The sequence below is a fragment of the Antechinus flavipes genome, chromosome 3, assembly GCF_016432865.1.
Source record: "Antechinus flavipes isolate AdamAnt ecotype Samford, QLD, Australia chromosome 3, AdamAnt_v2, whole genome shotgun sequence".
In the NCBI taxonomy this organism is placed as follows: Eukaryota; Metazoa; Chordata; class Mammalia; order Dasyuromorphia; family Dasyuridae; genus Antechinus; species Antechinus flavipes.
In genome coordinates, this window is record NC_067400.1 from 244291254 (window position 1) to 244317060 (window position 25807).

The 25807-nt window shown below is 33.0% G+C and overlaps 1 protein-coding gene across 1 annotated transcript in view; it reads left to right on the forward strand.

Annotated features, from left to right (window-relative positions):
* HSF2BP (heat shock transcription factor 2 binding protein) overlaps positions 1–25807 on the forward strand; it is an 86450-nt gene that overhangs the window by 51883 nt on the left and 8760 nt on the right. Inside the window, exon 7 of the mRNA XM_051984800.1 lies at positions 20614–20717. Coding sequence (XP_051840760.1) covers positions 20614–20717 — 104 coding nt within the window. The remainder of the gene's footprint in view (positions 1–20613; positions 20718–25807) is intronic.

The following is a 25807-nucleotide window of genomic DNA, read 5'->3' on the forward strand; positions in this document are numbered from 1 at the left end:
CAAGCAGTTCTATACATGTTAAATATGTCATAGTATATCCTAGATACAATATATGTGTGTAGAACTTAACAGTTCTCTTGTTGCACAGGAAGAATTGGATTCAGAAGGTAAAAATAACCTGAGACGAAAAACAAAAATGCAAAGAGTTTACATTCATTTCCCAGTGTTCTTTCTTTGGGTGTAGCTGCTTCTGTCCATCATTGATCAGTTGGAACTGAGTTAGATCTCTTTGTCCAAGAAATCCACTTCCATCAGAATACATCCTCATACAGTATCGTTGTTGAGGTATATAATGGTCTCCTGGTTCTGCTCATTTCACTTAGCATCAGTTCTTGTAAGTCTCTCCAGGCCTCTCTGTATTCATCCTGCTGGCCATTTCTTACAGAACAATAATATTCCATAACATTCATATACCACAATTTACCCAACCATCCTCCAATTGATGGGTATCCATTCATTTTCCAATTTCTAGCCACTACAAACAGGGCTGCCACAAACATTTTGTCACATACAGGTCCCTTTCCTTTCTTTAGTATATAGAATTTTTCTACTTCTGTAAAGGATATTGGTCCAAAAATTCAATTACTTTCCTATTTATGTTTGTTTTTGTTTTTTGCAAATGCTTATCATATATATTCAAAAAGTAAAGACAAAAATGATGAAAAATGTTGGAAAATATGGTTCTGGAGTAGAGAATGATACACAAAACCCTCATGCCTATCTCTATATCATGAATACAGATAGGTCCAGTTTAATGCAAATAATGAACCCCTTGAAGTGATCACATGATTCAAAATTGCTGCATTCAAAATTTTAATTTTATGTAAAACATAATAATTGTTTCCAGGCTAATGAAAACACATACAACAAATAAAGCAATAAAGGATAATAAAAATGTATTTCTAATTCAGGTTTATTACAGTCAGTCATCTTATAGTTTACTTCTTTCACCTACTGCCATATACTGGATCCATTTAAGGAGGAACAGGCCTCTTTGTCATTCTTCAAATGTGAAACTCTATATTCTCACTCTAGACATTTTCACTGAATATCATCCATATCTGGAATGTTTTCCCTCCTCATCTTTGCCCCTTAGCTTCTTAGGCTTCCTTCAAGCCCTACCTGAAATATCACCTTCTAGTGGAAACCTTTTCTCACCACCTCCTTTATTTTTAGGGCTTTCCTTCTGTTGATTGTTTTTAATTTATCTTGTGTGTAATTTGTTGCATAGCTTTTTTTGTGTGTGTTTTCACTGTCATTAGCCTATAAATTTTAGGAACTATCTTTTATACTTTTCCTTGTATCCTAAGTGTTTGGCATTAGTGTTTAACACATAATAGGTATTTAATAAATATTTAATAACTAGTTCTGGAAAGCAAAATTTAAAATAAAAAAATTACTGAAGATCATTATTGACTGAACAACAATACAATTGATTAATGAAAACAAAATTTAAAATTTATTCTTAAAAAATTACTGAAGATTATACCTAAAGATATGTTTTTACTATGTTGATATGATGAAAACATTGTTATTATCATTTAAACTATTTTAGCGGCATAGACTAAAGCATTTTTTTCTTTTTCTTTCTTTTTTTTTTTTTTTGGTGCTGATAAGTACAGAGAGCTTTATCTACAACTTGGGGAATTTATATGCTCACATTCTCACACAATGAACCAAAGTATAGTTGGATGAGCCAGTGTTACTTAAAATGAGTAATGAGATAGTTTTTTCCTTGTAATATTTTTCAACAACTGGGCTGAAATAACTTGAAAACTAATCTTCAAAGACAGCTTTAGTCCACTCATCCTTTTTTGAAAGACTTCTTTAATCCAGGAGTGTTTCCTGAAGTTCTACCATGGGCCATTTGACTGGAGGTAAATGAATCAGGATTCAAAGCTAGAGGATAAGAAAAATGGTTATTAATAACTACTAGCTGGTAGGCTATTGTTGGATGAATAGCAACAGTTCTGAAGAGAGACTCATTGGATTCTTGTTCTTATTGTATCAAGTACAGACTGAAGATCCATCTCTTATTTATGCAACTCAGTAGCTATTTTCTTTGACTTGTAAGTCAACTTTTAAAGTAATTTTTTTGGAGAGAAAATATTTTCCCCAAATTCACCATGATCAATCTACTTCTGTTACCTTTTCTTATTTCACTTCCCAAAACTGGAAGCAGTTAATGATTGTAAACTCTTAGAAAATGTCTAGTCTAATAAATGTGATGATTTTAATTTAAAATCCTCTTCTGCTTTACCTTCTATTATCTCCCAATAAAAGTGTTAGGTAGTTCGTAGATACTTTAAATCCAGGTTGAGTTTTTTACTTTTTTGAAATGTAAGTTTTGGAAGGCATCCTTTTGTGGAAGAAGCTGGTTTTATGCACACTTAAATTTTGTTTATTCAGTTGTTTTTTCCAAAATATTAGGATAGTAACTGCATATTATTATTTTCACTTGGCTGCTTCTTCTTTAATTATAACATTATGTAATTGAACTCAATTTTTAAAATGATTGAATCAATAAGCTCTTATTATAAGTTTTTACCTATCTGCTTTTCTATTTTCTTTCACTGCCTTAAATAAACTGGAATGTTTGTTTGAATGGCTTTTTTTGGTAAAAGAAATGCATTTTAGATTTCAATCTTTAATCCGTATAGCTAAAAGATATTTCATCTGTCACTATAGCATTTTCTCTTTTTTGTAGTTATTTGCAAACCACAAAAAGGTGATGTAACTTTGCTTTTTTCTTTTGTTTTAGCCTGCATTAATATTCTGTACCATAGATTTAAACACTCTGACATTATATCTTATTTTAGACTAACTGTGACCACATTTATGCCATTGAATTATAAGAAATTTTTTTCTACTATAGTATCAAGTTCTTTTTTGCATTGTAGTGTTTCCATTGGAAGTATTATTATTCTTCCTGTTATTAATTTTGTTAAAGTCCTTTTTAAGAAAAATTATAACAACTATTGATAATGTAAAATACAAGAGCATATCACATTCATACCTGGCAAGTTCAGCCTGATGATTTAACAGTATGTTAAAACCCTCAATTAGCTTGTGTTAGTCACTTAATTGAATTTTGACTCATTAAATTTTTGCTTGCCTGGTAACATTTTTATAATTTATACTATATTGAATTTTGCATTATTAGAACTCAAATTAATTGTGAGCTAGCTATGTTTTCTTTTTAAAAAATGCCAAGGTTCAAATCCTAACCCTGGGCGAATGATTTGACCAATAAACTGCATGAAGCCAATTGGATGAGAGCAGAGAGTAGATTGGTCACAGCACACTCTGGGATACAAGTTTTTTTGGTATTAAAAAAAATTAAAAATTTATTTTTTAACACATATTGCTTTATGAATCATGTTGGGAGAGAAAAATCAGAGCAAAGTGGAAAAAACATGGAAGAGTTAAAAAAACAGAAAAAAGAAGTGAACATAGCATGTGTTGATTTACATTCATTCTCCTTAGTTCTTTTTCTGGATGCAGATGGTATTTTCTGTCTAAAGTCTATTGGGATTGCTTTGAATGAGATACAAGTTTGAAGCAAGCATGAATCAAAGTTGGGCCACTTGGCATGATGCCTGAAGCCATGGTCCCTTGGATAGGTAACTATACAAGAAAATGAGCCAGTATGATTCAAGTTTTGGTCTTCAGGAACCAAGATTGAAAGCTGCACACCGAAATGCACTCAACCAACATTACCTGTTTGAAGAAAGCCCTAGGAGATAAATAGGAATTGCAGACTGTATCTTTGGGTGGGACTTGATACTAACATCTTGTCAAGCCTCAGTCCCAGGCCAAGTCTAAAATCCAAAATAAGGACTGTGGAAAAAAAAGCAAGGGTTCTGGACTCAGGCAGCATCTTATTTAGGAATAATAAGACATTAGCTTCCAGACAATAATAATGAAGGCAGGATATTGTCTTGGTAGAAAACTGTCCCATTTCTGAATTTCAGCTGGACATAAGACCTGGGCCTAATTACTATATCTAGTAGTGCAGGGTAGGTCAGATTATGAAGGCAGGATATTGTCTTGGTAGAAAACTGTCCCATTTCTGAATTTCAGCTGGACATAAGACCTGGGCCTAATTACTATATCTAGTAGTGCAGGGTAGGTCAGATTCTAGCCCTGGTACAATGTCCTGAGCCAAAAACTGAAGTTGTAGATAGGTGTGTGCAAACATACAAACAGGTCTTCTGTAATGAAGATATATTATAGGTTAAACTAAAGCTAATAATATCCTGGAGGAAGAAATAATTTAGAAAAGAACAATTTACTATGAATATTATACACAAGGTGCATATTATATACAATGTATATAACTATGAATAAGCCCTTCAATTTAGGAAAGCTAAACAAATGACAAAAGATCAATACAAAATATCAATTATGATTCCAGAGAAGTAATGATGAATCATACTACCTGTTTATTTCCTGACAGAGAGGTGATAGATTGATAATGTAGACTAGGTCATACATTTTTACACATGGCCTATATATGTAATTTTTGCTTGACTATACTTTTGCTTGACTAGACTTATTTGTTAAAAGGTAGGCTGTTAAAAATTGCTGAATAGCAGAGAGCTAGTAATGTTAAAAAAAAAAAAGGCAAAGAGTGACTTAAGTGACTTGAATAGTTATGAAATTAATGTTAATTTTTCTTATATACTTAAAACCAGCAACAAACTGAGAGAGATTGTGGTTTCATATATCATTCTCTATAGGAGACATATGAAAATGTTTCACTCTTATAAATTTGGCTCAGTTCTGTATATGTTTGAAATATGAGACCTTTATCAGAGAAATTTGTAAAAGTTCCCCCTTCACTTTCTTACCTTTGTTTCTAATTTTGGCTGTATTAGCTTTGTTTGTATAACCCCATTTTAATTTAATGAACTTAAAATTATCTACTTTATTTCCTATGATCTTTCTTTTTCTTATTTAGTCATGAATTCATTCTTCCCCTATCCATAGGTCTGACAGGTATTTTTTTCCTTGGTACACACTAATTTGCTTATCCTATCACCTTTTATGTCTAAATCATATACCCATTTTGAGCTTTGCTTGGTATATTGTGTAAGATATTTGTACATGCCTAGTTTTTGCCTAACTGCCTTCTAATGTTCTCAACAGCTTTTGTTGAGGGAAGAATTCTTGGCAAAGTAGCTTTGATTTTGGGGTTTATCAAACACTAGGTTACTGTGGTAATTTATTTGTAATTTATTCTTGCATACTGTGATTTGTATATCTAATCTATTTCATTGATCAATCATTCTATTCCTTTTTTTTAAAAAATATTTTTTGGCATTAATTTGGTTGTTTTGATTCCAAATTCTCTCCTTCCTTTCAGTTCCTTCTCTACCTGTTGAGAAGGCAAGCAATATGTGAAGTATTAAACATGAAGTAATATAAAACATATTTTCATATTAGCTATGTTGCAAAGATAAATGCAGGAAGTAAAAGACAAATCTTCCAGATTTTTCTGAAATCAACCCTCTCCCCAATCACTCTTTTCTTATCTAGTACCAGATTGTTTTTGATGATTACTGCTTTGTGGTAGAGTTTGAGATCTGATACTGTGAGAATGCCTTTACTTACTTTTTAGTTCATTACTTTTTTTTGACCCACTTATTCATTAGAGCAGGATTGGGGAACTTTTTTTTCTGCCAAAGTACATTTGGATATTTGTAACATTATTATTATTATTTTTTCCTGACGTAATTGGGGTAAGTGACTTGCTTAGGGTCACACAGCTAGGAAGTGTTAAGTGTCTGAGGTCAAATTTGAATTCATTCCCTGACTTCAGGGATGGTGATCTAATCACTGCACCAGCTAGCTGCCCCTGTAACATTATTCTTATACCATAAAAAATTATCAACTTATAGAACTCAAGCTGTGGGAGGTTGTTCTACCTACTTTTAAGCTCATCATTACAGGTGGTTGATTTTACAAATGATTTTGTGGACCTTATATGGCCTGCAGGCCGAACGTTTCCTACCTCCGCTTTAGGGGTTACATGATGTAATTTCCAAATAAATTTTAAAAAAATTTCCTCCAATTTTTTTTTATCTGTGCTGTTGAGGCTTTTTAATTGAGTGTGATTTTTATTGAATTATGGTCCTAACAGGATGCATTTAATGTTTTTGCTTTTCTTCATTTATTTGGGAAGTTTTTAAGCCCTAATACAGGATCAGTTTTTGTGAAAATGTCATGTATGGCTGAAAAAAAGTTATATTTCTTTCTATTCCTTTATAATTTTTTCCAGAAGTCTATCATATCTTATGTTTCTAAAATTCTATTCATTTTCTTAACTTTTCTTATTTATTTAATGTTTAGATTCATCTCATTCTGAGAGAGATGAGTGGAGGTCCCCCCACCAATATATTTTTTAACTATTTATTTCCTTTTTTTATTATTTAACTTTTCCTTTTAAGAATTTGGATGTTATACCATTTGATGTATATATGTTTTGTATTGACATTACTTCATTTTCTATGGTAACTTTAAGCAAAATGTAGTTTCCTTAATTGTCTCTTTTAATTAAATGTATTTTGGGGTTTTTTTTGGTCTGAGATTGTAATGACTACCTTTTTTTTACTTCAGCTGAATTAGATTCATGTCTAGCTCCTTATTTTAATTCTGTGTGGGCCTTTCTGTTTTAAGTGTGTTTTTTGTAAACAATATATTGGATTTTGTTTTCTAATCTATCCTCTTTTATACTTAGGATGATTTCATTCTTTTCACAGTTATGATTACTATACTATGAAATACTGTGTATTTATCTCCTTCCTATTTTCTTCTATTTATCCTTCTTTCACTCTCTTTTTACCTTGTCACTCCTCAAAAGATAGTTTTGCTTTTGATCATTACCTCCCTAAATCTGCACTCTCTCTTAACAGCCTCTAAAGAGACTCTTTCTCTTATCCCTTTCCCCACCCCCCCCACTTTCCTGTTTGAAAAGATTCAAGCTTTGCCCTACCCTGTCACAATTTCCCCCTCCACCATAAAAACTTTCTTGTGTGTCTCTTTTACATGAGGTAATTTCAGCTATTCTTTCTCTCCCTTCCCCTTCTCCCAGTTGATTAACTCTTTCTCACTTCTCCCCTCCTTTTTTTTGCAGTTGATCCAAACATTATTAATTTATACTTTCCCCTTTGTCTATGTAGACTCTTTTGTCTTTTTTTTTTTTATTAAAGCTTCTTATTTTCAAAACATATGCATACACCAGCCCTGAAATCAGGAGGACATAAGTTCAAATCTGGCCTCAGACACTTAACACTTTTGTAGCTGTGTGATCCTGGGCAAGTCACTTAATCCCAGTTGCCTCAGCAAAAACAAAACAAAAAAACAACAAAAAATATGCATAGATAATTTTCAAAATTCACCCTTGCAAAACCTTGTATTCCAAATTTTTTCCCCTTCTTTCCACCTCCTTCCCAGATGGCAAGTAATTCAATATAATATGTTAAACATATGCAGTTCTTCTATACATATTTCCAAAAATATCATGCTGCACAAGAAAAACCAGATCAAAAAGTAAAAAAATGAGAAAGAAAACAAAATAACAAGCAAACAACAGTAAAAAAAAAGTGAAAATACTATGTTGTGATACACATTCAGGCCCTACAGCTGAATTGGCTTGAATCACCTTGCATCTGTCTTAAAAGTAACAAAGTTCTTAGGAGTTAGATGTATTATCTTCTCATGTAGGAATACATTTGACTTTATCAAGTCTCTTTATGATTTCTCTTGAGTTTTGTATTTGAATGTCAAATTTTCTATTTAGCTCTACATTTTTCATCAAGAATGCTTTCCCTAGGGGCAGCGAGGTGGATAGAGCATCAGTCCTGAAGTCAGGAAGATCTGAGGTCAAGTGTGACCTCAGACACTTAACATGTCCTAGCTGTGTGACCCTGGACAAGTCACTTGACCCCAGTTGTCTCAGAAAAAAAAAAAAGAATGCTTTCCCTTTTGAGATTTTATTCAGTTTTGTTGGGGAGGTTATTCATGGTTGTAATCTTAGCTCCTTTGCCTTCCAGAATATCATATTCCAAGCCTTTCCCTCCTTTCTAATGATTGCTACCAAATTTTGTACATTCCTGATTGTGGCTCCACAGTATTTGAATTATTTCTTTTTGGCTGCTTGTGGTATTTTCTTCTTGATATGGTAGATATCAAGGTTATATGGTGAAATTTGATTATATTATTCCTGAGAGTTTTCATTTGGAGATTTTTTTCAGGAGGTGACCTGTGGTTTCTTCCAATATCTACTTTGCCCTTTGGTTCCAAGCTTTCTGGGCAGTTTTTTCTTTATAATTTCCCAAAATATTATGTCTAGACTCTTTCTTTTTGATTATGATGGTCCAATAATTCTTAAATGATCTCTTCTTAACCTGTTTTCTGTAATATTCTCTTTAAAATGTAATATTCTCTTATTGGGGTTTTCTTGGGGTTCTCTGGGAGCAGCCTTTGTTTCAGTTCAGTAATCACCACAAGTACAGCCAGGGATTAAGGTCCAAATCCTTTATTGTCTCTTTCCAAGTCTTGTCTCCTTTCCTGTGGCCCGGTTAGCTTTCTTATAGTCCAAATCCTTTATTATCTCTTTCCTGGGGCTGGGCAGCTTTCTGGAGAGCCTTTCAGTCTGACCTTGGTTCTGAGAGCTTGAGCTCCTGCCTGCTTTCTCTGGTTTCTGAATCTCCCCGACTGAATCCTGGCTAAGGCTCCTAGCTTATATATGCTCTCTTATCAAAGGTGTGAATCTTGTAGAACTATAGTAAGTACTAAGTACATGTACTGAACTAGAGAACTGTTAAGCACCATGCTAAATAACCGTTGTTTCTATCAATTCCACTGACTTAGCACTTTGTTTCAAGTTCTGGCCCATAACAGTTTTCCTGGTTAGTTGTTTTTATGTGATGTGACATTTTTCTATTTTTTCTTTTTTTTTACTTTTATTTTTTTTTCCTATTATATCATTGTCATTGTTCCATTAGCTTCCACTTGACCTATTCTGATTTTAACAGTGGTTTTTGTATCTCTCTAACCATTGACCAATTCTGATTTTGTGTTATTTTCTTCAATAATTTTTATATCTATTTTATCAAATTATTAATTCTCCTTTCATGATTTTCTTGCAATTCTCATTTCTTTTCCCAATTTTTCCTCTTCTGCATTTATTATTTAATATTAGATTATTTATGATTTAGGTTATTTAGTTTCCAATTAATTGTTAATCTGTGTTTTCATGGTATCTCATTAAATATAATTTTTATTGCATTATGATCTGAAAAGGATGCATTTAATATTCTGCTTTTCTAAGTTGAAGTTTTGTTCTAATATTTAGTCAATTTTTGTAAAAGTTTTTTTCAAAGTGTATTTGTTTATATTGCCATGCAATTCTCTCTAGATATCTACATATCTAGCTTATATAATATTCTATTCATTTCCTTGACTTATTTATTTATTTATTTTTGGTTATTTTTATTGAGTTCTGAGAGAGGAAGATTGAAGTCTCCCACTATTATAGTTTTGCTATTTCTATCTGTAATTCCATTCAGCTTTTCCTTTAAAAATTTGGATGTTATAGTATTTAGTGAATATAGGCTTAGTGGATATTACTTTATTACCTTATTATTTTATCATAATATAGTTTCCCTGCTTTTCTCTTTTAATTAAGCCCATTTTACCTTTAACTCTGTCTCAGATAATGATTCTTATCTTTGTTTTTTTTTTTTTTTCTTTGTATCAGCTGGAACATAATAAATTCTACTCCAGCCCTTTATTTTTACTCTATGTAAAAATGTACCTCTATGTAGCTGTATATAGTATACTCTATAGTATGTATTTATACTCTTATTTAAAAATATGTTCTTGTAAACAACATAATCTTGGATTCTGATTTTTAATCCATTCTGTTATCCATTTCCATTTTATGGGTAAATTCATCTCATTCACATTCAAAATTATAATTATTAGATATGTACATTTTCCTAATCTTCCAAATCCAAATCCAAAGTTTTTCATCACTTTTTATTGTCGTCTTCTCTTTTTACCCAGTCTCTTCTCAAACATCTAAATGACTAACCACTATCTCCCTAATCCACATCCCTTCTAAACGTTCCTCTTTATCTTCTTCTTTATTTTAAGAATGCCTCCATTAACCAAATGTGCAAAAAATGTTTGTAGCAGCCCTTTTAGTGGCAAAGAATTGGAAACTGAATGGGTGTCCATCAGTTGGGGAATGGATGACTAAATTGTGATATATTAATGTGATTATTATTCTATAAGAAATGATGAACAGGCTGATTTCAGAAAAGCCTGGAGAAAGTTACATGAGCTGATTCTAAGTGAAGTAAGCAGAACCAAGAGAACATTGTAAATAGTAACAACAAGATTATGGGATGATCAACTGTGATGGAACTGCCTCTTCAACAATAAAGTGATTCAAGGCAATTCCAATAGACTTATGATGAAAAGTGTCTTCTGTATCTCGAGAAAGAACTATGGAGTCCGAATGTAGATCAGAGCATAGTGTTTTCACTTGTTTTGTTATTCTTTTTTGTTTGTTTGCTTGATTTTTTTTTCTTTCTCATGTTTTTTTCCCTTTTGATCTGATTTTGTGTGTGTGTGCGTGTGTGTGTGTATGTGTATGTGTGTAACATGATGAATATGGAAATGTTTGGAAGTATTGCACATGTTTGACTTATATTGAATTGTATGTTGTCTTTGGAGTAGGGATAGGAGGAGAAAATTTGGAACAAAAGCTTTTACAAAGGTGAATGTTGAAAACGATCTTTGCAAATATTTGGAAAAATAAAATACCATTAAAATGTAATTGGAATGTTTAACAAAATAAATAGAAATACAATACAGTGCTAAAAAAAAAAAAAAAAGAGAGAATGTTTCCCTTATCTTTTCCAATTCCTTAATTTTCTCACCCTTGTAAGAAATGCCTCCTTTTACTCTCCTTTTACCCTTCTGCTTCTTGATTTATATATACTTTTCTAGGAATCCATCTTTTATTTTTTCCCCTCACTTTCCTATTTAATATCTTTTGAAAAATGTATGTTATTTTTTTCTTTGATCCTGTTCTTTTTTTTTTTTTTTTTTTTTTTTTTTTTATAATAAATTTTATTTTATTTAATAATAACTTCGCATTGACAGAATCCATGCCAGGATAATTTCTACACGACATTATCCCTTGCAATCACTTATGTTTCGTTTTTTCCCCTCCCTCCCTCCTCCCCCCCCCCCCCCAGGATGGCAAGCAGTCCTATATATGCTAAACATGTTGCAGTATATCCTAGATACAATACATATTTGCAGAACCAAACAGTTCTCTTGTTGCACAGGGAGAATTGGATTCAGAAGGTAAAAATAACTCGGGAAGAAAATCAAAATTGCAAATAGTTCACATTCATTTCCCAGTATTCCTTCTTTGGGTGTAGCTGTTTCTGTCCATCATTTCTCCAATGAAACTCAGTTAAGTCTCTTTGTCAGAGAAATCCACTTCCATTTGATCCTGTTCTGATGAGAAAAATATTCTAGCACTATCATCTTCCTGCCTTCACTGCAGCAATTCTTCTATTTACACACCATTTTACCTCTCCCTACTCAGTTTTTATTTTTAGGATCATTTTGTTACATTCAACTTAATAACAAGCCTTCTGTATATGTGTTCTTTTTCAAATTACCCAAGAAATAGTAACATTTTTAAGAGTTAGAGATAACATTTTCCCATAGAAGAAGCAAAGATTTTGACTTTATCAAGTCCTTTATAATTGGTCTTTAATGTTTACCTTTTATGTTTCTCCTGAATCTAATAGGTTACATTTTCCATTTAGCTTTAGTCTTTTCTTCACAAATACCTGAAAGTCCTTTAGTTCATTAAATATCCAATTTTTTCCTCATTTAGGATAATGCACAGTTTTGCTGGCTAAAAATAACTAAGTTATTCTTGGTTGCAAGACCAGCTCCTTTGCTTTTCAGAATATATTTTTCCATCACCTTTGATATTTTAATGTAGAAGTTGTGTTATACTTACTGTAGTTCCACATTATTTAACATTTTTTCCCTAGTTGCTTATAGTATTTTCTCCTTGACTTGGAAGTTTTGAAACATAGCTATGATATTCTTATCAGTTTTCATCTTGGGATCTTTTTTCGGTCGTGATCAGTTGATTTTCTCTATTTCTATTTTACCCTCTTAATTTAAAGCTGTATAACAATTTCCCTTAATAACCTCTTGAAATATGGTATTTAGATTCTTTTTTTTATCATAACTTTTAGGTAGTCCAACAATTTTCTTATTGTTTCTCCTGTCTGTCCTAACATCATCAGAAATTGTTTTAGCTGACAACTGCTTCACTCTTACTTTAAATTATTTTTGCCACTCAAAATTCTCTCTGATTTGTGGGAGAATTTAGGAGAGTCAAGTAATTTCTTGCCTTATTCTGCCATCTTCCCATAATCCTCCTCCTCATTTTAATTAAGATTTTAAAAAATCATAATTTTCATAGTTTAATAGTTCTTTAATATTTTTCTCATTGACCTATTTTCAGTTAGTTTTTGACATCAGATACCTTATATTTGTCTTCACTTTTTCAAGCTTTTGATTGTTAAAATATGTCTTGCTGACTTATGAAATCAATGATTTCTGACTGATCTATTTTAGTTCTTAGAGAACCTATTTCTTGGGTAAAATTTGACTTTCTCTTTTTAAAATTAAATTCTTTTTAATTAACAAAAAACTATTTTCTCTTCCTTCTACTTCCCAACCAACAAAAAGAAACAGAAAGAAAAATAAAATCCTTATAATAAATATACTTTTCCTTTTATCCCGAGTGCTTAGCACAATGCCTGGCATAGAAGATAATTAATGTTTATTGACTGAAAATCAACTATGAATTCTACAAATTCATAGTTATGGATTAAAGTCCTACAAAACTAAAATAGATTTTTGTGCCTTGCTACCAAAGCTGTAGTGATACCGAAAGGAGTGAAAACATAATGTGACATCCATAAAACATAGAAAAATTCTTAATCTCTTTCCCACTGATATCGTCTTTAGCATATGAATATCAATAGTTTTTTTTTTCCTTCCCCAGCCACTGTTCCCATTGGGATTGACTGTCTTTCTAGCCACTGTCCTCAGCTAGGCCAAAGGAGGATCTGAGCAAGCAAAAAAATAGATCAATGGGAAATATCAAATAGTCTACTATGGCAGCTCACTCTGTCCCCCACCAAACAGAAATTGCTGCTTTTGTCTTGGAGAAAATCAGATTTATGCATTTACTGTGCTATGGGAAGTTAATGATAACTTTTTTTTCTCATTTAGTTCCAAAGCCTACAGAGCGAAAGATTCATTCATTCATTCAATAAACATTTTTAAGTGTCAATTTTGACACAGGGTCTGTTTTCTTCGTCTAATTTTTTATGTGTATTTTTTTAAAAAAATATGCCCTTTTCTCTTACCTTCCATTCCCATTTATAAATAATAGAAATAAGAAATCGCTGATGTTGATCATCTTATTTTCTTTTTTTTGAGTGTTCTGTGTATTGTTTTACAGCAAAATGCCCAATACGTATCATAACTGTGATTAGTAATATAAATTCAAATTCAATTGTATAAATGTGCAGATTCAGCTGTACAAAATAGCATGGATAGTTCTTAAATACAAATGGCAGAAATTATTTTTTAAAAAAATAACTTTTTATTGACAGAACCCATGCCAGGGTAATTTTTTACATTATCCCTTGCACTCACCAGAAATGATTTTTTAAAAAAATGAATATTTAACACAAGTTTATGATTTTTATAAAATAGTATTTGAACTAGATGGTTTAGCTTAATTTGTATCCTTGGATCCAAAGAAGTTTGTTTTCCAAAAACGAATAAAACTATTAGGGCCATTTTGTGATTAAAGGATCACAGTTAATAAGTCTCAATTTCTAAGAGTTTTTACTGGCTCTTCTACAAACATGATCTGGCCTAGAGTAAAGACAACAGGAATCCCTTGAGAGTCAGAAGGCCAAAGTGCTAACTATGTTTAAATATTCTACATGATCTATTTTCACTAATTCCATTTTTAGTTAGAATTTCTCTAGTTCCTTTTGCTACATGATCATTATTAGGATTTGGGAGCCTTTCTTTTGCTGTATCATAGATTACAGAATGAGCTGTTGTATAGATAATAATATCCTTTACTTGATCCATGGAACACAAGAAACAAATCATGATTTCCATCAAACTTGTAAATAAGTTTGTGATTTTGTGATTTTCACAAGGCAGTTTCCCAGGTTTTTTAGTTGTCTCAGTGTCAGATTTCCTGGTATCAGCTGCCAACTCGATCCTGGAAAAATCCAAGGTGTAGACAAAACATAGAGAGTGTCTCTAGTTATATCACCAGAAGCAAGATTGCCTACAAAATACCTTCAAAACTACATGTGCTTGTCTATTTCTCCCCAAAAAACCTGCTTATACTTATCTTTAAGGGCAAAATTGGAGGCCTCGTGGGGAAATATCTGCTGACATTTGCTGAGTTGCTACATCAGAAGGAAAGTATCCCTTGTCCTTTGGAACTGAGACTATATGATTATGCCTTAAACTGCTTATCAGTAGCAATTTGATTACTTGAAAGCTGTATCAGCAGTAGTAGCTTGACTATTTTGTGGGGACTATTGAGCTCTTACAAATAGTTGTTTCTAGAAAAAGTTATTCTACAATATTTACAGATGGGGTAATTGATAGAGTTGGAAGCAGAGAGCTGTGTGAGAGGGCTAAAAGCCAGTGAACATGTTACCTGCACAGCCCCATGGTACAGTTTGGAATAAAAAGGCAACTACCCTTTTTTCTTAGGCCTACTTACAATACTAATGCAATACTGATTATGTTGTCCTCCATTGTCTGAAAGCCATGTATGTTATATTTCACTTATTCCCTAGGGTTCTCCTATGCTGTTAAAGGGGCTTGAGAATTATAGGTTCTCTATCATTGATTCCAGCTCCCACTGGTGTTGTTCTAATTATGAAAGAGAGGATCCACCCTGCCCTAGTTCTGTCTAACCATTAACAATTGGATTAGTTTTCACAAAGAAATATTTACTTCAAAAATAGAATCACAGATGTGTAAATATACTCCCTATCATGTAGGGCTTCCTCTCTAGCCCCTATACCATCTCATTCTCTGAGGAAGATGAGGGGTTTACATTAATAGGTTAGCTCAGTTCCTAGAGAGTACAGTTCCAAGATTCAAATCTAAAGTCCTCTTTAGGCTTAATTGCCAAGCAACGTGGCTTCTCAGGGCTTCCCTGTCAGGCCTGCTGACTACAACATCCTATCCAGAATTGTGCCTCCAAAGTTGTCCTGGCTTGAACTCCTATTCTAGTAGGATCAGCACTTAAAACTGAGGACAAAAGAAACAGAACAAGGCAAACACTCAAGGCACAGAGTAAAAAAGATGATATCCCTCCTCAGTTCAGTTCATGATGTCTATGCTTTGAATAAACTACGTGTGATCTTTACTGTCTGAATGCAACAGAAAAGGGTATATGGAAAAAAGAAGGAAATGTTGTGGTCTCGTTGCTTTAAAAACTCAACATGATCTGACTATTGTAGCCAATGGGAGAAGGCTCCTTCATAGTAGGGAAATACTTAAAAGCAGAGAGAATGCAGAGATACCTTAACCACAGGCTTTCTAGACATGTTTCAAGATCCCATTACACATTTTCCTGTAAAATTTGCCATTGGCAAATTGGTAGGGATGCATTTTTAAAAAATTCAATCCTTGTCCCAAATGTAGAACAATTTTTTATGGTTCATAGGGAGGCAAAAGCAATGTCTTCTCTCTTGTTTCCTCAGTGCCATATAATAAAGTTTAAAATAGTCATTTTATATGATCAGGTATGTACAGATTAAAATCACAATTATCCTCCAATACAAAGTTTTCCAGCAAAAAGAAACATTTCACAAAGTTTGTTAAATATTTCTCCTTGCCTAACCTTAGATTTATATGAGCAGTCTCAATAGCAAAGGAAAGAGCAAAGACAGAGAAAACTGGCTTCCCTCCCTGAAAGTAAACTTGTTCCAGACTGTGCTTTTCAAATCATGGAATTTAAACTATTTCTCTACAGGGATTTGAGATGAGTCAATAGGCTGATGCCCCTTTCTCAGATGAGAAGCTGTTCTAGGTGAAAACATATGCTCTACCAGTACATAAGGTCATTAGACTCGGATCTGAACAAAAAATGCTCCTTTCTGCACAGGGAATACTCCTGTTCTCTAAGGTTCCTTGTTGTATAGGTGGTACCTCAGAGGGGTCCAGATAGCTTTTTCTGGGTCTTTATTCCCAAGGACACCCCAAAATTTCCCCAAGGATGCTTGCTATTGCAAAGGTAAAACACATAATAACTAAAAACTTACTCAATAGGACAAGAAAACAACAAATCAGTTAATTTTAGGCAAAGGCATTTTTACCATAAGAAGATGTATTTATTAGTATGCCTAATATTCCAAACCTTACTAATATTTGCTATTTCCATTTTTTGCTCACTGTTAATTTGCAAAGTGTAATTTGAAAAATCAGGCTTGTTTTGATTTTCATTTCTCTTATTAGTGATTTGGAGCATTCTTTCATGCGTTTGTGACTACTTAGCAGTTCTTAAAAAAACAAAACAAAACAAAACAAAAAAAACTGCCCCTATACACCTAAGGTCAGCTAGGTGGCTCAGTAGAGAGAGCATCAGCCCTGAGAGGAGGACCTGAGTGCAAATTCAGCCTCAGAAGGCTTAATACTTTTTAGCTTAATACTTCCTAATGACTTCTGTCACCCTGAGCAATTCCCTTAACCTTAATTGCTTCCAAAAAAAAAAAAAAAAAGAGAGAGAAAGAGAGAGAGAGAGAGAGAGAGAGAGAAACTGTTTGCATATGTCTTTTGACCACTTTTATTTTTGGTGAATAACTTTCAATTTTAATTTATTTATTAATTGAGTATGTATCTTGGATACCAACCTTTATTAGAGAAATTGATACAATTTTTTTTTTCTATTTGGCCACTTCCCATCTATTCTAGGTACTATATTAATTTGTCTGTGCAGAAGATTTTCATTGCCATGTAAAGTTGTCTATTTTATCTTTAGTAATTATTTCCCTCTATGTCTCATTCATCAAAGAGCAATAGTGTCAAAATCAAATAGAAATTTATTCCTGTATATTGGCATAATGACTTAGAAAATCACAAATTAATATACTTTACATTGCATTATATTTTTATTTATTTTGTTAAATATTTCTTAACTGCAATTTAATTTGTTTGGGCATGTAGTTTTGATGACTTCTGTTTTATTATATGGTTTGAGGTTTAGAAGTGCTATTCCCCCTTTATCCCTACTTCTTCTCAGTATTATTTCCCTTGATATTATAGATATTTTGTTTTTCCAAATGAATTTTGTTATTATTTTATCAAATTTCATAAAAATAACTCCTCAGTAATTTGATTGGTATAGTCTTAAAAGGGTAAATTACTTTGGATAATATTGCAATTTTTATCATATTGGTATGGCCGAGCCATGAGCACTAAATATTCCTCTATGTAAATTGTTCTTTATTTCCTTAAAGAACACTTTAATTGAATCTATACAAGTCTTATATTTGCTTTAGTGGGCCAGTCTCTAGTTAGTTTATGCATTTTGTAGATGTTTAGAATGGGACTTACTTTCTATTTGTCCTCATATTTTATTGTTTTTATATAGAAATACTGTTCATTTGGATAGACTTATTTTGTAGTTAGCCACTTTGCTGAAATTATTAATTTCCTCAATTAGTGCAGAATTGTCTTGCATTTTAAAATTTTACTTTCCTTTTACTTGAAGGTCTTTTTCATAGTTTTTTGTAAAATTTGCTGTTTCTGAATTGAATTGTTAAATTCTTTCTCTCTCTCTCTTTTTTTCTTTTTCTTTCTTTCTCTTTTTCTTTCTCTCTCTTTCTGTTCCCTTTTCTCTCTTTTGTCTTCCTTGAAGATAATCTGTACATTCTTTCATTTTATATTTCATTTTCTGTGTTCAGAAGTTCTGGTTCAGAAGTTCAGAAGTTCTATTATTTCCTTCATTATTCTTTCTTTTATTATTTTTTGTCTTGTCATGTTCTCCTGGGAGACATGTAGTTTTAGGTTGTCTTTATGCATGGTTTTGCTTTCATAGTGAGCATATTTTCTTTTAATTTTTTCTGCTGCTCTTTTTCCAGATTGTTCTTCAGTTTTATATATGTACATTCCCAGTCTATTGTCCTTTTGTTTCTTTGGTGAGGCTTAACATTTTATATTCTCATTCTGCCTTTTTTTTGCTGTTCATTCCACAAATTCTCATTTCTCTTTTGAACTATACTCAAGAGCAACATGTTATAGTTCTGTATTCTCACATTCCACATGGTCTCTGACCTCATCAATCATTAGATTATTTTCCTTTGTTTTATAGTAATTTATATAGAGAGAGGCTTGAACTTGTTTTCTAGATCTGGAGACTATATTTTTCTCTATTGTCAATGTTTTTCCTATTGATGTATCTGTTTTCAATTATCTTTGAATTTTTTTTCCCCTGACATCTTTAACAATTCCCTTTATTTTCCCTTATGGCTTATTTTCTGATTCTTTCCTCTCTGAAAGTAGTTTCCCAGGGACTGGACCTCAAAGCATCCTAACCTCTTCCCATGTTTGGCAGTTCAAGGTTTACCAGTCTAGATTTCTGTGTCAAGTGGCTTTTAGGGGATTGAAATGGCTGTAACTAGATGCTGTGCTCTTTCCTTCAAACTTAGTGGAATGCTATACAGAACATACCTTTTTCTCCTCCCCATACTCTACCTTCCCAACACACAGATTATCTTGTCCTGGTGATTTGTCTCATTTTCTCAGTTCTCCAGCCAGATACTAGGAGATTAGAGCCTTTTTTTTTTTTGCCCCAGGACTGGAAGTTCAGCGCTTTGGAGCACTGATGATAGAAGGTTGCAGCTCCAATAGAGCTTTTGCTCCTTAAGTCTCTGGCTTAGCTGAAATTACCTGAATGAAATTCCACAGTTTAGAGTCAGGGTCTTTATGGCACTGGAAAGAGGAAGGAGAAACCAGCTTGTAAGGATTTTTTTTTTTTTTTTTGGTAAGTCCCTGTCAAATCCTTCGGGGTTCACTTATATGAATGTTCATGTGGATATGGTTTGGCTCCTCTAGAAGTGTATTGATTCTTAAGTCATTGGTAAGTAATATTAGAAGTATAGATGACTATATGAATGTTTGTAAATTAATGTTTGGTCTGATATCTGTTTGATTCTAATGGAAAGACCATTAGATGGAACTGAAAGCTATTTTTTTTTCCTGTGCTGGGTGTAACCATGATCAAATAAATGTGTCACATTAACTTTCCTGAGGCAACTGGGGTTAAGTGACTTGCCCAGGGTCACACAGCTAGGAAGTGTTAAGTGTCTGAGACCATATTTGAACTCAGGTCCTCCTGACTTCAGGGCTGGTGCTCTACTCATTGAGCCACCTAGCTGCCCCCACATTAACTTTCTAGTGATGAGCACTGCTATACTTAGCTAAGCTGATCTTTAGACACCAAACATATTCTATTGCTGAGTCTACATTCAAAGTGGTCTACCCTGAGTGAATCTGCTATATTTTGTGCAGTGTTGGAACAGCCTTTGAGAATTTATCTTCTCTATTTAATTGTGAGGCATGATAGCAGGGTTCTGTGAAATAATACTGCTTACAAAGCAAATAAGTAAGTAAAATGGATTTGTGAGACTGTTATATATATCCCCCAAAACTTTAACATAGCCAATTTTAAGAGATTATCCTGTAGGTTAGTTGTACACTATTTCAAAGTCCTATTCTTTCTGTACAGCAAAATAACTGTATGGATATGTATACATATATTGTATTTAACTTATACTTTAACATATTTAACATGTATTGATCAACCTGCCAAATGGGAGAAGAGGTGAGGAAGTGGGGGAAAATTGGAACAAAAGATTTTGCAATTGCCAATGTTGAAAAATTACCCATGCATATATCTTGTAAATAAAAAGCTATAATAAAAAAAAGAAAGAAAAAAATAAAAGAAAACATCACTAGTAAGACAAAAAAAGAGATTATCCTGTATTTTTTGTAGAAAACTAACAATTCCAATTCTGCCTTTTATTTTATATGTAGGAATTATAATTGATTGTCATTATCTGACTGTCAAGTAAATTTTCTGAAAATTCTAGGTGTTTACTTAGCGTGTGTCTTAAAATATCCTGCAAAGAAATTATCATTAGAAATGGAGAACAATGACATGTATAACTTTCTACTATTATTTATCTTAAGACCTATAACTCCATAATCTTTTTACTTTGGTTTTGATTCGAGGTAGAATGTCATTATCGAATTCTTAATTTAAAATAATCTAGGTTTTATATTATTAGTACCCTGATTAATACAAATAGCTTTAAATTCTTGATATTTTATTTTATACAATATTGTCAAGTATCTAGAGATCCTATTGAATCTAATGAAATATACTTTTAGTGAAGAAATTGCCCTGTGTTTTAAACTCCATTTTCTTTCACTTTTCAGGTTAATGCTGATGACACTGTACAATATAAGCATCAACTTGAAAGGCCTGAAGTATATTAGTGAAAGTCCAGGTTTTATCCCTTTACTGTCATGGCTCTTGGAAGGTAAGGACTTTGCATAATTTATTTATGTAAACTTCTTATGAGATAGCTAAGTAGATTTTACTATTAAAAATTTTTATTTAATTTGTTGGGATATTTTGTGTCTTTAAGATTTTCAAAAAATTCCTTGAGATAAAGAAAACTCATAAGTATTCTATGAATATTTGTCATCTTCTTGTTATTGATCTGGTAGAGGGAGTTTCACATACTAGTTGTAGTGAGTGCACTCTGGCCCCGCTCTCTAAGCACCAAGCAGACTACATCTCTCCTGATTCTAAGTACTCTGAAGAGCTGGGGAGAATGGGATTATTTTTTTATGCCATTGACTAATATGTGTTTTCCCCATTTGTTAGGGTCCTTTGACTAGCATTCCAATTCTATTTAAATATGACATCAATTAGTTTTTTTATAAATTAATATTTATTTCAAAGATATAGCTTGGAAAAATAAGCAAATATTTTTCTTCCCCAATGCTTTAGGGATATACTGTTCCCTGTAAAACCTCTGTGTCTGAGAAAGAAGCCTTGAAACTTAACTTGTAGTAATTAATATATACCCATGATCCTGTTAGGTTTATGTCCAGATAGTACAACTGTTAGATGAGTATCTATGTCAGCTGCTGCTGGGCTACAGGCCTGAAGGTCACTCCCAAAAGTTGTTCCTTGTGGCATCAGTCTCACATTGGCTGGGGAAACCTGGCTTGGGCTCTGACTCCTAGATTCCAATGCTCAGATTCTTGTGGTTTGCATTCCTGACCTTTCAACATTTCCAAGGTTGACATGGTCTCTTATCAGATGCTCATCAGATGAACCAGAATGAGGCAAAAGAAATTTTTTTAAAAAAGCCTGAAGCTCTCAAGCTTTTTTGAGTACCTTCATAGACAATAAAAAGCTTTCTCTTCAGGAGGTGGTTAGTTAACTGGAACTACCCTGCTTCTCTACTTGCTGCCACAACAAAAAAGTTTTTTTTTCCTAACACACTGCTGCCTAACCATGTGAAGTCATTTTTTTAACCCAAATATAAAACTTTAAGACAAGATGGTGGTGGCTGTTTTGACTTGTCTGGAACATGCTTGCCTACTGTCTTTCATTCAGGGTATTTTGCTTTTTAAGATAGGCTGATTTGATATGAGATAATAATAATAGCTAACATTTGAATAATGTTTACTATGTGCCAGGCATTGTACTAAGCATCTTATGATATGAGAACAGCCAAGTCCATCAAGTTGAAAATCACATAATCCTGCTGTTACTGTGTTCTCTTCATTCAGCATCAGTTCAGATAAGTCTTACCAGGCCTTTCTGAAATAGTCCTGCTGATCGTTTCTTATGATGCAATAATATTCCATTACATTCATATACCATACCTTATCCAGCCATTTCCCAATTGGTGGGAATTCATTCACTTTCCAGTTTTTTGCTGCTACAAAAAGAGCTGCTACAAACATCTTTGTGAATGTGAGTCCTTTTCCCTTTCTTATGATCTTTTGGGGATAGAGATCCAATAACTAAGACTGGTGGATCAAAGGGTATGCACAATTTATAGCCCTTCGCACATAGTTCCAAATTGTTTTCCAGAATAGTTGGATCATTTCACAACTCCGTCAACAACAAATTAGTGTTGAAAGGAATAGTTTCAAAGAAAACTGGGAAGACTTCTTCAAACTAAAACAGAGTCAATGAGCAGAAGTTGGACAGTTTATATAATGATAATAGCAACAGTTTTGAAATACTTTAAAACGCTAATCAATACAGTAGATAAGCCATGAGCCTAAAAGAATGAAAAATGAAACACACCATTTACCTCCTACCCAAGAGGTGATGAATTTAAAATATAGAAAATATAATACATAGCTTGTCTAATGTGAAGATAGCTGCCTCCCCAGACACATGGGTGAGGTAATTTTCTTTGGTTGGCTGCCTGCATCTTAAAAACTGTAAGACTGATCTGGTCTCTCTTTTTTCATCATCTTTTCAACTGTAATCCTAGTGCTGTACCCTACATGAATTCCATGGACTGAATCTGAAAGGTGGAGGGTGGAGAGGGATTTCTCCTTCCCTTTCCTGTTCTTTTATCCTGACACCCTCTGAGAAACGGACTCCAGGTGTTTGTCTTTGCTTTTTGTTAATTGTTGTCAGTTTCAGGTGTCAAAAGTGATTCTCAGAGACCAGGCTGGAGTTCAAGCCATGGAGACTCAGAGCCAGGATTGTAGGCAGGATAATATAGCAGTCAGCCATCTCAAAATGGAAACTGAGAAGCCAGGTTGCCTGAGACTCAGGTGCCTAGGCACATTTGGATTTGGAAGTGGGATTGTGCTATACAAAAACTGAATTCATCTAGGAATCTAACTTTCTTCTTTGCCCAGAGACTGTAGTGGTTTGGAAGGAAGGAGAATTATGCCTCCACTATATGGGGGAAATATGTTTGTTTAGTTTTGATTATGCCTTTGAAATATTTCTGGGTAAAAGCTTCCTTGCATTACATATATGGATTGAAGACTTTACTTTTCATGGCTCAAAACATTTTGCTCAATGAAGGGAAGATTGGTAGGGGCAGATTAACAAAATAAAATAAAAATAACAAAAAATAAATGTATTATGTTAACAAAAAGCATTAGTAAAAATTGTAAAGGAAGCTTAAAAAGAGAACATCTGGTCCCTTTGTGCTGAGGAAAACAAGCTGTATGTAGGTTCTGAAAACACTCAATAACTTAGAGATGATATATTATTTTTTTATTCATGTTAAACTTAAATATAAAATAGCAAAAGAAAAAAATTGCCAGGTGCATAGCAGAACTTAAGAAAGGATTCAAAATATAAAGCAATAAATTTCCATTTCAAGAAAGCCTATATAATAAATACTGTTATGTTCAGAGCTGTCCATTATGCTATATTATTTTATTATTTTTCTAACAAACAGTTGAGAAAAACTGATTAATTGATAATCAAAGATGTGTTTTTAGAAACCTTAAGAACTTAAGAAACTTTAAGGTGCTGTTGACCTTAAAGACTGTACATGGTTTCCTGTTAGTTCTGCCACCTTCTTCCTTATCTTCTCCTCTTCCTGTTTGGTTATCAGTGTTAAAAAAAAAAAAAAAAAAAAAAAAAAAAAAAAGGGAATATGATTACTATATCCATCTTGGCTTTTCATGTTCTTGGTAATTCTTGACTTCACTCTGTGATGATTGCACAACTTAGGAGTAAAGAAAAAGTAAAAATAAAAGGGGTTCTTATTCCTGTTTTCCCAAGACAGATTACTGTCAATGAAAGCATAATATTCTGAGAAGTGGTTTCTCTGAGCATCAGATCCTTGCAGATTTTAACCATTAATGCTCATCTCTCCCATTATGGATTCTTTTTCCCTCCATGGTAGTGTTCTTTAGTAGAATTTCCTTCCCTCCTCCTTCTACTCCTCCTGCCTTTTTTTTTTTTTGGCCATCTCAGCCATCTTCCCAAAGCCCCTCTTCTTAAGCGACTAAAGAGTTATTTTCCCTTCATTATTTACTAGCGATCTGATTATGGTACATCATGTATTCTCTTCTATCTCTTCCTCTATTCTTCCTTTTTTGAATGTACCTTCCCATGCTGTAGTTTTTCCCCAGAAAAAGTATTGATTCACCGTTAAGCTTAGTCTTGCCAGGGGTAATCTATAGTCCTTATTTCCTTAAGTACTTTTAGAAAGAATCTTTTAATGTCTCTTTCTTATTGTTGTTTGACCCCATAGGTGTTTTTCTTTCTCTCTTTTTTTTCTCCTCTCTTTCTGGAGTAAATTTTTTTTTATTACTTGCGCTTTCCTTGGTTTTTGTATTTGCTTAACTTTCTTTTGTTTCTATTGTCTGGGATGTTACAAATAACCAGAGGATATTTGGTTTCTTTTTAGGAAGGCTTCTTTTTTTTTATTGGTCACTTATCCTTTTTAAAATTGATAATTAGGTTCAGGTTTGCAGGGTGTGCTGCCTTACATTGTTGCATTTTGGGCCCCATTTCTCTTCTGTATTTTCTGTTGGGTGCAGAATAGTTTTGTATTATATGAGTTTTCTTTCCTTTATATTTGAAGATCTTTTCTCTGTCCCTTGCAGAACTTGTTGGTTGCCATTGAAATTCTTCATTGTAATTATTATATGTTCTGGGGTTCCAGTATTTGTTTTTATTTTCTAAAGCTAAATAATGAGTCCTTTCAATTGACACATCGTTTTCTGTCTTTAGAAGTTCTGGACTCTTTTTTTTTTGGTATGATTTCTTGTATTTTAGGCTTCTCATGTTCTTTTTTGAAGATCTATGATCTTAGATCTATGGATCCTCCTTATGAGATCAATTTGTTTTGCTTGTATGGAGAATGTGTTTTCTTTTAATGTGGTTGCCTTTTGCTTTTCTTTTCCCAAATTGATTTTATTTCTGTTTATTTGTACACCCAATCAGTTGTTCTTTTATTTCTCTTGAGAGACTTGACATCATGCATTCAAGTTGCTATATCCTGTCAATTCTTTTCTATAGGCCATAAATTCTGCCTTCATCATTTTTATTTCTCTCTTGAACCATTCATTAATATCCGATTATGGTTCCATGCTCTTTTGGGAATCCATGGAGTCATCTGCCTTTCTGAATGTTGACTCATTTTCTTTTGTCTTGAATATATATTTAGAAATTTTCATTTAAATATTGAGCAGGGCATCTCCTATTATGTTAATAACATAATAACTTTCCTGTTGATTTATCTTCTTGGGTTCAAGGATTTTTGTTTTGTTTTTTAAACTGAATTTTCTTCCTGAAATAGTTGATGATTTTAGTCTTTTTTCTTTATATTCCCCTGTTGCTCAGTTTCTGACGCTTCTCCCTTCGATAACAATTTTCCTGCAGATTAGACCTTAAAGAGATCTCTGTTTTCTCCATTCTGAACAATTCATTTTTTCACCAGTCTCAATCTACCCAAAATGACTTTTGAGGAGATAGAATTGGGCCCCGGATGGATGTCAGTCTTCAGTCTTTCACACAGTGCAGCCCTCTATACAAACTAGTATTCTACTCTAGTTGTCTCTCTTGTTTATTTAGCAATGGCAAGAGAATTCAGAACACAGGTCAATGGGCCAAACTTCT